Source organism: Diadema setosum, chromosome 21 (assembly GCF_964275005.1).
Source record: "Diadema setosum chromosome 21, eeDiaSeto1, whole genome shotgun sequence".
NCBI lineage: Eukaryota > Metazoa > Echinodermata > Echinoidea > Diadematoida > Diadematidae > Diadema > Diadema setosum.
Window position 1 is genome coordinate 28,794,265 of NC_092705.1, and position 12,737 is coordinate 28,807,001.

Below are 12,737 nucleotides of genomic sequence, written 5' to 3' on the forward strand. Positions count from 1 at the left end.
CTGATAGAGATGACTTTTCAAAAATTATAGAATCAATCGGATATGGTAATGGAAGAAAGGACAAAAGGTACAGATGGGAATGGGGTAAGCAGTGTAGATCTGGGGTATTTCATGAAGCACTTTGTCAGATTTTTTTTTTTTTTTTTTTGACGATGTGTTATAAGCTTTGAAAATCATTGCATCTGATTGGCTGAGAGCAAATTTGTCAAAACATGAGATTACTTAGGGTCAGTTTCCATGGTAATGAATAGCTATGACATCACAATTTGACAATCTATAATGTACATGCAAAGAGGGAGAGAGAAAGTGGTAACGAGAGAGTTTAAATACAGAGAAAGAAGGAATGAGAGAAAATTATTAGCAGTCACTTCAAGTGACAATGAACAAAATTCAACAGTTCAATTCAAGATGCTTTGTTAATCGAAGGGTGCTACCTGTAGCTACTGGTATGAATAAGAATGGGTGTGGTCAGTGTCACTTACCTTGGCATCCACTAGGCTCTGGATCTCCATGAGAACATCTTGAGGAGTGATTTCCTCCAGCTGACGTTTCAGCTTCTTGTACAGATTGTTCTTGTCCGAGTAGAAACCCACCTTGCACTGTACGGACATAAAAATTACAGTTCACAGACTTCATAAATCTTACTGCAATAATTTGACAAATTGCCCTCCAACGATGCAAATCATATCTACGTCATATAGGGCACTTTGTCAATCTGTTGCAAGTAAATCAAGTCGACACATGAATTTTATTAATTCGTAAAATTTCTCCCCTCTCCTACGTGGCACCAATAGAGTCCCAAAGTGTGATGTCATGGCCATTCATTGCCATGGAAACTGGTTCTAAACAACCTTTATTGTTACTATACCACGCTGGCACATGGTTCTGACCCAAGATGTTAGAAAACACTGTGACATCATCACTTTGACACTCAATGGTTGTGGACCCCATAATAGATTGAATTCTTCACACACCAACATGTGACAATCAAAAAACAAACAAACAAACAAATAAAAAACAAAAAACATTTTAGCCTGATTTCACTGGATCCATGACTTCCATCCAGTTACTATTTTCTATTTGTGATCAGGCAGAAAAGGCGTAACCTATGCATTCTGATCAAACGGCCATGAATGTAGGAGAGAATGATGATAGAGTCTATAAACCCTTTCTGGTAGAGTTTGCATTATTCAGTACAAACACATAATGCTTCTCCAAAGACAGCTTCACTTATTGGCTGATACTTTTTTTATTTTTGCTACCAAATGCTGGTAGCAAATGCGGTGAAACAAAAGCATGAATTACGGAAACAGAGTGAGAATTCTACAGCCTTCTTGCCATAAGCTTGGCTCTGGCTCGCTCTGCTAACTCTGAGCACTAGCAGATGAAATTGTGAGAAGGCCTTGAAAATGGCTGCATGCTCAACTAACAGGTAACTAAACTAGATCTGTCAATAACAAGACATACTATATGATGCTTAGGAGAGTGACAATTACAAACCTTCCTCAGTGAGAACTTCAAAGCCATATATGTATTTATAATCAGCCATTCACGTATAATGCAGTATTTTGATTTGTAGATTGACTTGAATTTGAAGATGATAATGATTATTTCTACATGTTAACACATGTTTTTAGTTGAAAGTGTATTTTCGCCCAAATGTAGATGAAGTATTGACATGTTATGCAGTTGCACTTTGTTAAAACATAAGGAAAACTAGAAATGTCGCTCTGGCGACTGGTATGCCTCCGCCATAATGCATGATTCTCTTAATAGGTCTATAGTACATGTGGACAATGTGTGATTAAATTTTCACAAAATTGGCAAAATATTGAAATAACATGTTTGTCACAAATGTGTTGAATATTCATCTTCCTTGACCTAGGTTCAATTGGATGAATAGAAGAGCATGTATTTGGGGATCAGGACTTTAACTTGACTTTGACCCTTTCATAGGTTTATGCATTGAGTAATTTTCAAGGTATGGAGAAAAAAAATGCAATTTCTGTATTGAATAGTAAATTGTTACCATTTTCATCTGGCCTTTGACCCCAAGATTCATAAGAGAATCACTGTCAGGTAGAACATACATAAATATGTATTAAGTTTCAAGATAACTTGAGCAACTTCCGAGATATGGAGGAAGAACTAAATTCAGCACTTTAACTTGATCTTTGACCTTTTTAGCAAAAACAACAAAAAATAAAACTTCCCAGAGAATCTCTATTGGGGTTATACATGCATACACCAAGTTTAAAAAGAAATAATCCTGCTGACATTGCATAAATATGAAGGAAATAATAACATTTTGATGTGTTGCCCTTGACCTTTGACCCCATGAACACCAAATTCCCTAGATAATTACAGTCGGTACATGCATATATACTATGTTCCATGAAGATACCTTGAACAATTTCCAAGATACAGAGAAAAAAGTGAAATTTTAACATTTTTACTTGACCTTTTGACCTTTGACCTCATGACCCCAAACTTTCACCAAAGAATCTTAATTGGGTAATACGTGTATACACGAAGTTTCAAGAAAACATCTTCAGGCATTGCATAGATATGGGGAAAATAGTGAAATTCTAACCATTTGACCTTGACCTTTTGACCTTTGACCTTGAGCATGTGCACCCAAAAGTTGATAAGCACAACTTCATCCCCTAATACACATACATGCCAAGTTTCATTAGGATACCTCAAAAGGTTTAGTTACGCTGTCCATAAAGTTCATTATGGACGGACAGAAGGACGGACAACCCGAAAACAATGCCTCAAACACCACTTCGTGGCGGAGGCATAAAAACAAAATGGGCACGCGTATTGGCACTTCACATTCCAGTTGTTTGTACAGTTATGCATAACTTTACGAATAGCTTTATGAAACGGGGCCCTGGGCCCCGTTTCACAAAGCTGTTTGTAAAGTTACGAACGACTTAAGAAGGACTGGTGATCAGTTCTTGTGCTGAATTATTGAAATTCTGATAAGTATAGCACATTAGAACTGATCACCAGTCGTTCATAGGTCGTTCATAACTTTACGAATAGCTTTATAAAACAGGGCCCTGGTCCTGCAGACCTACCGTAATGATCTTCCGGACTAGGGTTACCTGAGACTTGGTCTGCGGACGAAGCTGCTTGAGCCGTGCAATCGTGACGACGAATGCAGACAGATGGTCCGCCAGGTCGCCCTGTGTTAACAAGTTAGTATGAGGTGGGGAAAAGATGTGATTACTTCTAATATCAGCATGAATGAGAAGCCTTTAAAGACGTCTTCAAGAAAATAAACATTCATATTCAAACACTGAAAGAAAATATCTAAAACATAATTTTTAAAAGGTTGTACTAATTTAATACATTTGAAAATACATGTAGGTTGCACTGATAGTCATTGCCTTTCATCAATTAAAGGCATTATTTACCATTTGTAGTTTAACAGAGAACTGAACTTTAGTTCTTCAAAATAGTTCAAAAATGTGAGCTAGGGATAGAGACAACCATTGTAAAGATGTTAATTAGTATGATCAATGTTAAGTATTGTTAAATATAAAATGTGAACAGTAATCATAATGAAATTGTTTCTAGAATAAATCATCTACAGTTATGGGGGTATTGAGAAAAATATTGATATCTCCTTATGTGAGAGCTTGAACATTTTTAAATAACTGATCTAAATGGTAAGCAGTGCTTTTAATAATAATTATTTGCATCTAAAAATTGTGCAAACACAACCACATAAAAAAATGCACAATGAATAAATTCATCTGAGTCTTTGACCATGGGCTGATGTGATAGCAGGATAATGGGTACCTTGATATATCCCCCCCCCCACCCCAAGTATATTACACACTTCACATGATATGACAAAAGAAATCAACCAGAAAGACTGCCCTTAGCTTCAGGTGCTTGGCAATTGATAAAGGGATTTGTTTGTTTTTACAAAGTCCATGCTCAGTTAAATTGACCCAGCACTTTGTGAATTAACTAAATACCACTAATTTGCTTGGCAAGTTTGAATACTATATTGTCGCTAGGGCGACAAGACCTCATATCTATGAAATATCAAATATTCGGGAGAGCAAAAAAATATGGCAGTCAAGCACTATATCAAAAGGGATTCCCTTTCCTTTCACATGCCATGGTGGTTTCATATCTGGGGTAGGATTTGGACAGGACATCACTTAACTTATCATCTGCTCATTAATCCAAAAAAAAGTTATTTACACCAAAATTTGAGATACAGGGACTTGTCACCCCAGCGATGATATATCAATGTACATGCTGCACAGTGTCAATGCCTACGGCCCTACAAGTTCATGGGGGTTTCACTTTGTTTCACTTTTGGTTGCTGTGCTACAGCATTATATCAATACACTACCATTGCACAATTTTTTTTTTTTCCTTTTCATGTAATGTCATGATCACATGTTCATTAAAAGTCTACTATCAAAAAAATGTTTACTCTCATGGAGAGTTCATCTTGCTTTGCTTTCACTTGCTGTGTTACCACATGATATTGATACACTATCGATTGATTGATAATGGTTTATTGAAACAAACATGCAAAGTAGTAGCCCGAAGGCTAAATTATAATGCATCACATGAAAAACGTATGAATTACATCAAACAACAGACATTATATAAACATTTTAACAATAGCAAATACACCACATTTCCTTATGATTGATTCAATGCAATATAAAAATTCGATAAATATATTTTGCATATCATCTGTTAAAAAAAAAAAACCTCATTAACCATTAACACTTTGATACTCAAATAACTGTGTTTGCATTCATTTTTAACTGAACTTAACGTCAATTCCCCAAATCCAATTACTCATATCAATTATTACAGAAAACACAAAACAAAGAATACTTTACAATACAAATACACAAACTAATAAATTATTTCTTATTGCACAAGCACCGTATGATATAAATTCATGAGGGTGAGTATACTACTCATAAGATACCTGTACATTTAATGGCAAAATGCGATCTCTATCTTACACTATAGAGGGTGATCACTGGTGGGTAACAAAAGTGGGAAATCAGTAGGACTAATAATGCACCAGTATGTTGTATTGGCGTAATGGTGTGTATGAGAAAGAAAAAAAAAATAACAGAAAAAGCAAGTGATAATGCCAAAAAGGGAAAGAGGGGGAGGGAGTGCAAGTGAGGTATTGAAAGAGAGAGTGTGAATACCAAACTCTGATCACCTGTGTTTTTGTTATGATGTAATGTTTACAGCATACCCAATCTGTAAATCTACATATCATACCACAAAACCTCATCTCACAATAACCATATGTCACCTATTTCCCCCATATAAACACCTATTTCATAATCCCTACTATCTCCTCCACAGTACAACTCCATGTACAATCTAATCCCATAACTGCGAAACACATTATGTCTCAACATATATCTAATTCACATAAAAACATCAAACTGTAAAGGCATAAATTCATAAAATGAGCATTAACGTGAACATATACTGGCAATAAGATATTGATAAGAACTAAAAAAAAAAAAAATAGCATTAGCAAACAACATTAGCATTGAGTTAGCATTGATGGTTCAATACTGGAGGAGGTTGACAACTTCAAGTATCTTGGGGTGAGAATGCAGCAAAATGGTGATAACAGCAGGGAAATTAAAAGCCGACTAGCTATGGGTTTGAAGGCATTGAATGCCATGAGGAAACTGTGGCAAGGACAAGACAAGGAGACAAAACTCAGAGTTCTCAGAGCCTGCATTTTCCCAATTGCAACCTACGCATCCGAAGCTTGGGTTCTACGGAAGGCAGATGAGAAAAGAATTTGTGCATTTGAAAATAAATGTGATCACAGAATTTTGAGAGTCCCGTGAGTGGAACGACGAACAAATGAAGACATCAGAAAGGTACTCAATGTACCGAGTGACTGGCTACTGAAGTATGTAAAGAAACAGAAGCTGGGATATTTTGGGCATATTATGAGACACAGTGGGATGAAAAAGAGAGTCCTTATGGTCCAATTTCCTGGAAAGCGTAGTAGAGGAAGACCCAAATAGGATGGGACAGAACGGTGAGGGAGACATTTGGTTCTATGGAGAAAGCAACTAGAATGGCTCAAAACAGATGTTTGTATCATGCTGCCGTGTGGGAAGCTACGCTCTGACAAGAGTATGCTGCAACGACGACGACGACGAACAAACAACATAATAATTACATCATAAACAACAAATTATTCAATCATACACCGTGCATATTCAACAATCTCGTGAGGTATGGGACACAGCTGTTTCGATAGCGGTCAGTTTTACACTTTGGTTCAAAACACAGTCGATTGTTTCTTAGACTCCTCGATAGATTTGCAGGCAAAAACCATTGATTTGACATATTTGATTTGAAAACCTTCCGGGCAAACTCTAGACACAGGTACTGACGTCTTTCCGCAAGTGACTGAAGTCCTGCGAGTTCTAATGCTTGGGAATAATAGAGATAATTATACGACAGAATTATTCGGAGTGAACGTTTTTGTACTTTCTCTATTTTATTTCGTTGAGACTGAGTTAAAGCACTGTGCCAGACAGGGCAGGCATATTCAAGCAAAGGTCGAACAAAAATTGCATAAACAGTTAACAAATCTTTCCTTGCAACATTAAAGGTCTTGAGAGTTCGCAACATAAACAAACGTTGATTGGCTCGGGAAACCATAGAGGCTACTTGAGAATCCCATTTTAAATCATCCTGGACAACAACACCAAGAATTTTTATGTGTTTCACATTACTGAGTTTTTGGCCACACAAAGAAACATTTGGTTCGGGAACATGTACTTTTGAGAAAGAAATTTGGAGTACAGAACATTTCTTCGGATTCAATTTGACATAATTGTCATCACACCAATTTTCGAGGATTTGTAGAGAATCCAGCAAATCCCTACTAATTTCGGTCGGAGCCTTGTGGCTGTCGGCAACTGACATATCATCTACATATTTCCATCGCATAACAGGTTGGTCGCGGAGGGCGTCATCAACAAGTGATAAAAAAATCAACGGTCCCAACCGCGTTCCTTGTGGCACACCTGCTTTCATACGTTGCCAAGATGAGAGCGTCCCTTGGTAACGTACACAGCTCATGCGATTTGTCAAAAAGTCGCATATCCACGGGATGATAGACGGACGGGCGCCAAGGGAGACAAGTTTTTGAACAGCAATAGTATGATTAACCCGATCAAAACCTTTTGAAAAGTCCGTGCAAACTACCGTTGAAACATTGCGGGGCACTTCAGCGTTTTTGACGAGGTAATTGATAAGATCTACCATGTAGTGGACTGTTGAAAGAGAGGGACGACTGCCGTATTGTTTCATGTCTAAATTTCCGTTGATATCAGCGAGGAGGGCCTTTGATATGAAGAATTCGGACACCTTCGCGAAATGGTCAGTTAGTGAGATGGGTCGTAAATTCTCAATGCTACGGGATCCTGGTACTTTGGGGATGGGGGCTATAACGGCATTTTTCCACTGCACAGGGACAACATCAGCATGGTAAGACGCGTTGAGAATTTTACACAGCGGCTCGGCAAATTCAACTGCAAACTCTCTGATTATACGAGCAGAAATTCCATCTGGCCCGCTTGCTTTCCCTACTTTTAATTTCAAAAGCTGTTTACACACTTCCCAAGGTTGAACGGTGATGGGCGGTGTGGGGGAAGGCAAGAACGATGGCAATGCTTTGGTGTTGATTTCAGGGATGTCTATATTAACATTTACAAAGAAATCATTTATTGCAGCGGCAACACCCTCAATATCAGTAGATTCAACTCCCTCAGCTTCGACACTGAAAACTGAAGCGTTTCTATTTCCAGTCATGATCTTTAAATTCTGGTACCAACGGGATGGGTTCTCTTTCTTCAGTTTTCTTACTCGCTCAACATAAAATTTTTCCTTTTGAGCTTTTATTTCACGTTGCACTTTATTTCGGAGAGCTTTCCACCTAACACTTTCGCCGCGAATGAAAGCTGCTTGCCTTTGATGAATCAGAGCTTTGATATATGGAGTTATCCATGGTCTATCAGAAGAGTGTAGTTTTATTGTTTTGGTGGGGAAAAAATAATCAATCCTTTCACTTAGAGTACTGTAGAACGCGTCACACATGGACTGGACATTTTGTGTCTCCGAAATTTCTGGCCAATCATGTTGTACGACCCACTGACCAAAGCGCCGAATATCCGAGTCTCTCATTGGCCTAACCATGCGCTTCCGAAATCGAGAGTTATGCGCGATATGAGCGGGTTCTTTGGGAAGCCATAGCACTGTCCGGTGGTCCGAGGAACCGATTGGTGAAGATATCTGAGGTTCATTATAAAACATTCGGACATTGGTGATAATCTTATCCAAAATGGCTCCTTGTCTTGTTGGTTTATTCACCACCTGAAACATTTCGCTGCCCTCGCAGATCGGTACAGTGTTTAGATGGTTTAAATCGCCCAGTAAAACTATTCCAGCGTACACATGTCTGGTCTTAATCAAATCAATGGATGTAGTAAGGTAATCAATCAGTTCTTCTTCATGTTGATTTGCGGGCGGGGAATATACAGCTGCAACAAATAGAGAACTGACAGCGCGGGGCAAGCGGTTCGGTCTAAGATGAATCCAGAGCACCTCATGATGATTTGGGTCTGGGAGAAATTCAGGGACAGTAGGATTGAGGTCCGGTTTAGCGTATACCGCTACTCCTCCACCTTTACGTTCTTGACGTGATTTAGTGAAAACTCGGTAACCATTCACTGCATAACTCGACTCAGGTTGGTCTTTAGTAAACCATGTCTCCGTAACGACGCTTATGTCAACATCAAAATCGCGAATCAAAACGGATAATTCATCTAGTTTATTATTCAAAGAACGTGCATTACACAGATGAAATGAGGGAAGCACAACGGAACTTTTCTCTGTTCTTATTGGAAGAAGAGCAGATTTCCTCGGGGGAGAAAACACTTTGCTTTCGTGACGTTGGTGAGAAGCAGTGACAGATATAGGTCGCCGAATATGGCGACCCCCTCGGCGACCGCGATGTTTTTGTATGCCAAGATGCTTGATTCTGGCTTTCACATCTCCAGGTACGAGTAATGCAACGTTTGTTTGATTACGTAATGCGTGCAGTTCAGATGCGGTGTATTGTGTGAGAACCGCACTTGACTTTGGCTTTGGAATATCACACGGAGGTACCGGTATCAAGCGGGTCTTTTGCAAGGTGAACGGCCGAAGCGTGGCGCACGAGAATATCAATGCATGGACATACAGAACCACAGCAAGCTCGAACAGAAACGTCAACATTTTCACCTCCATAGTCACAAAATGAACTCAATATTCAAACTGCAATACGAACCAACAGCGTCCTTGGAATATGTTTCCTCGGATTCCAACGTAAAAGACACACAAGACTGACGTATACACTGACAAATGACAAAAAAGGAGGACAGCTTCCCTCGACTGGCGCAGCTAGGACAGCGCCATTGCCAATCATTGCAGACTTCTTTGTTTTTGCTGCATATTTCTCCTCCTTTTCTTAAAGTCTACTATCAAACTAGAAATGTCGCTTTGGCGACTGGTATGCCTCCGCCATAATGCATGATTTTCCCAGTAGGTCTAGATAGTACATGTGGACACTGTGTGATTACATTTTCACAAAATTGGCAAAAATATTGGAATGACAAGTTTGTCACAAATGTGTTGAATGTTCACCTTCCTTGACGTAGGTTTAATTGGATGAATAGGAGAGCATGTATCTAGGGATTTAAGGACTTTAACTTGACTTTGACCCATTCATACATTTAGGCATTGAGTAATTTTCAAGGTACAGGTGTGGAGAAAAAGTGCAATTTCTGAATTGAATAGTAAATTGTTACCATTTTCATCTGGCTCTTGACCCTAAAATTCATAAGATAATTACTTTCAGGTAGAACATGCACAATATGTACTAAGTTTCAAGGTAACTTGAGCCACTTCCGAGATATGGAGGAAAAAGTTAGTTCAGCATTTTCACTTGATCTTTGACCTTTTGACCTTTGAGGCAAAAAGAGAGAAAAAAAAAAACTTTCCAGAGAATTTCTATTAGGTTACACACGCATACACCAAGTGTAAAAAAATAACCCTGCTGGCATTGCATAAATATGAGGGTAATAGTAAAATTTTGAAGTCTTGCACTTGACCTTTGACCCCTGACCTTTGACCCCATGAACCCTACATTCTCTAGATAATCACTTCCAGTCAGTAAATGTATATACTATGTTCCATGAAGATACCTTGAACAATTTTCCAAGGTACGGAGAAAAAAAAGAAGTTTTAATATTTTTACTTGACCTTTTGACCTTTGACCTTCGACCTCATGACCCAAACTTTCACCAGAGAATATTAATTGGGTAATACATGTATACACTAAGTTTCAAGAAAATCTCTTCAGGCATTCAATAGATATGGTGGAAATAGTGAAATTTTATGTATTTGACCCTGACCTTTTGACCTTTGACCTTTGACCTCATGACCCAAACTTTCACCAGAGAATCTTAATTGGGTAAAACATGTATACACTAAGTTTCAAGAAAATACCTTCAGGCATTCAATAGATATGGTGGAAATAGTGAAATTTATGTATTTGACCTTGACCTTTTGACCTTTGACCTTGAGCATGTGCACCCAAAAGTTGATAGGCACAACTTCACCCCCTAATACACATACATGCCAAGTTTCATTAGGATACCTTAACAGGTTTCGATAGTTACCTTGTCCACAAAATTCATTACGGACGGACGGACGGACGGACGGACGGAAGGACGGACGGACGGACAACCCGAAAACATAATGCCTCCGGCACCACTTCGTGGCGGAGGCATAAAAACGTTTACTGTCATGGCGGACCCATCATGTTCTACTTTCAGTTGCTGTGTTACCGCATGATATTAACTCTTCATGTGCCACGTTCGCATGTCCGACTCAGACGACGGCATGCCAACTTCGCATATTCTGCTCAAACGCACAGTCCCGCCCAAACCGATCGATAAATCGCCAAATGCCGCAGTCCAATGAAAGCGTTTCTCCCGCTTTCTTTCCTCTCACATAAAGCTTGCATTTTATGTAGTGATTAACTAACAAGCGGTGTCCCCTACTGGATTTAGGTGTGAATTCTAAGTTTCTGTCACTGTTTTGTGTACAATAGTCATGCCTTTAGAGTAATTTAGCTATGTGAGTCATTTGAAAGAAAAACAATCTTAAATTTGTCATACATGTTACATCATAATAAAATTGGACATTTTCTCTACAATTTTACTTACTATAATATGTCCAGCTGAACAAAAATCTATAGAAGTAACATAGATTTGTTTAATACAGAATGTTTTCTCAAAGCATGGCATCGTTGGTGTCACAGAATAATGTGGCACACAGGGGGTTTCCACAGTGGCACATAAAGAGTTAATACACTACCACAGCAGATTTTTTTTTTTTCTGAATATTTCTTTTTCTTTTCATGTAAAGTCATGATCACATGTTCATTAAAAAGTCTACTATCAAAAAACCCTTACTCTCATGACAGACCCATCATGTACCACTTTCAGTTGCTGTGCTACCGCATGATATCAATACACTACCACAGCAGTTGTTTGTTTGTTTTTTTATGCATATTTCTTTTAGTTTTCTTGTTAAGTCATGATCACATGTTCATTAAAAAGTCTATTATCAAAAAAAAAAAAAAAGTTTACTCTCATGACGGATCCATCAAGTTCTACTTTCAGTTGCTGTGTTACCGCATGATATCAATACACTAGTTACCATTGTAGAGTTTTGATTGCTGCATATTCCTTATCCGTTTCATGTAATGTCATGATCACATGTTTATTTACAAAGCCTACTATCAAAAAGTTTACTCTCATGAAAGTTCCACTACATTTCCCTATCACTTGCTGTGTCATCGTATGACATCAATACACTACCATTTTGTAGAATTTTGAATGCTGCATACTGTAAAAGTGGATATTTTCGCGCGACTAATTTTTCGCGCTAGGCCGGGTCAGAAGAGTTTCGCATGTTTTTAATTCAGCGGAATCAAGACATCACGCACAGGAACGTATGACAAGCAAAAATATTCCCGTGTTTTTATTTTCGCGCTACTTTCTGGTTGCGCGAAATGCGCGAAAATTTCAACACCACGAAAATTTCCACTTTTACAGTATTTCTTTTCCTTTTCCGATAAAATCATAATTGTCATCACACAGGAACAAATTTGAGGAGTACAGGAAACAAGAAAATGAATCAAAATACCTGATGCTTTGCTAGAAGTTGCATGTTGTTCCGATTTGGCGGCAAACTTTTAGGGGCTCCGGCCTGGATTTCAAGCCCATCAATCAACTTCTGAAACTGTAAACAAATACAGAAATTGCTCAGAGAATTTTGTCCTGTTCAGAAAAGCAGACATAGGGGTATTCTGACAGAAAAGAATTGCAAAATTTATAGATCGAGAATAATATCACGCTATCACATCAATATGGGCATTATGGACAAACTTGCTCAAGTGAGGTTTAAAGCGGGTAGAGAATGGAATATTGTAATTGAATTGCCAAAAAGGTATTTTTGCAGTCTTTGTGTACACAACATTCTACAAATATTTGTAATTTGCTCAGCATTTGATAGTCTACAAGAATACAGAGAATCAACATATGTATCAATTGAAGGCGATTATTAGCCCTTTTTTTCTT

General features: G+C 38.3%; 1 protein-coding gene across 1 annotated transcript in view; it reads right to left on the bottom strand.

Annotated features, from left to right (window-relative positions):
• Nucleotides 1–12,737, bottom strand: part of LOC140244623 (uncharacterized) — a 35,835-nt gene that overhangs the window by 17,106 nt on the left and 5,992 nt on the right. Inside the window, exons 8-10 of the mRNA XM_072324243.1 lie at nucleotides 12,304–12,399; nucleotides 3,114–3,194; nucleotides 483–599 (exon numbers count right to left, since the gene is read on the bottom strand). Coding sequence (XP_072180344.1) covers nucleotides 483–599; nucleotides 3,114–3,194; nucleotides 12,304–12,399 — 294 coding nt within the window. The remainder of the gene's footprint in view (nucleotides 1–482; nucleotides 600–3,113; nucleotides 3,195–12,303; nucleotides 12,400–12,737) is intronic.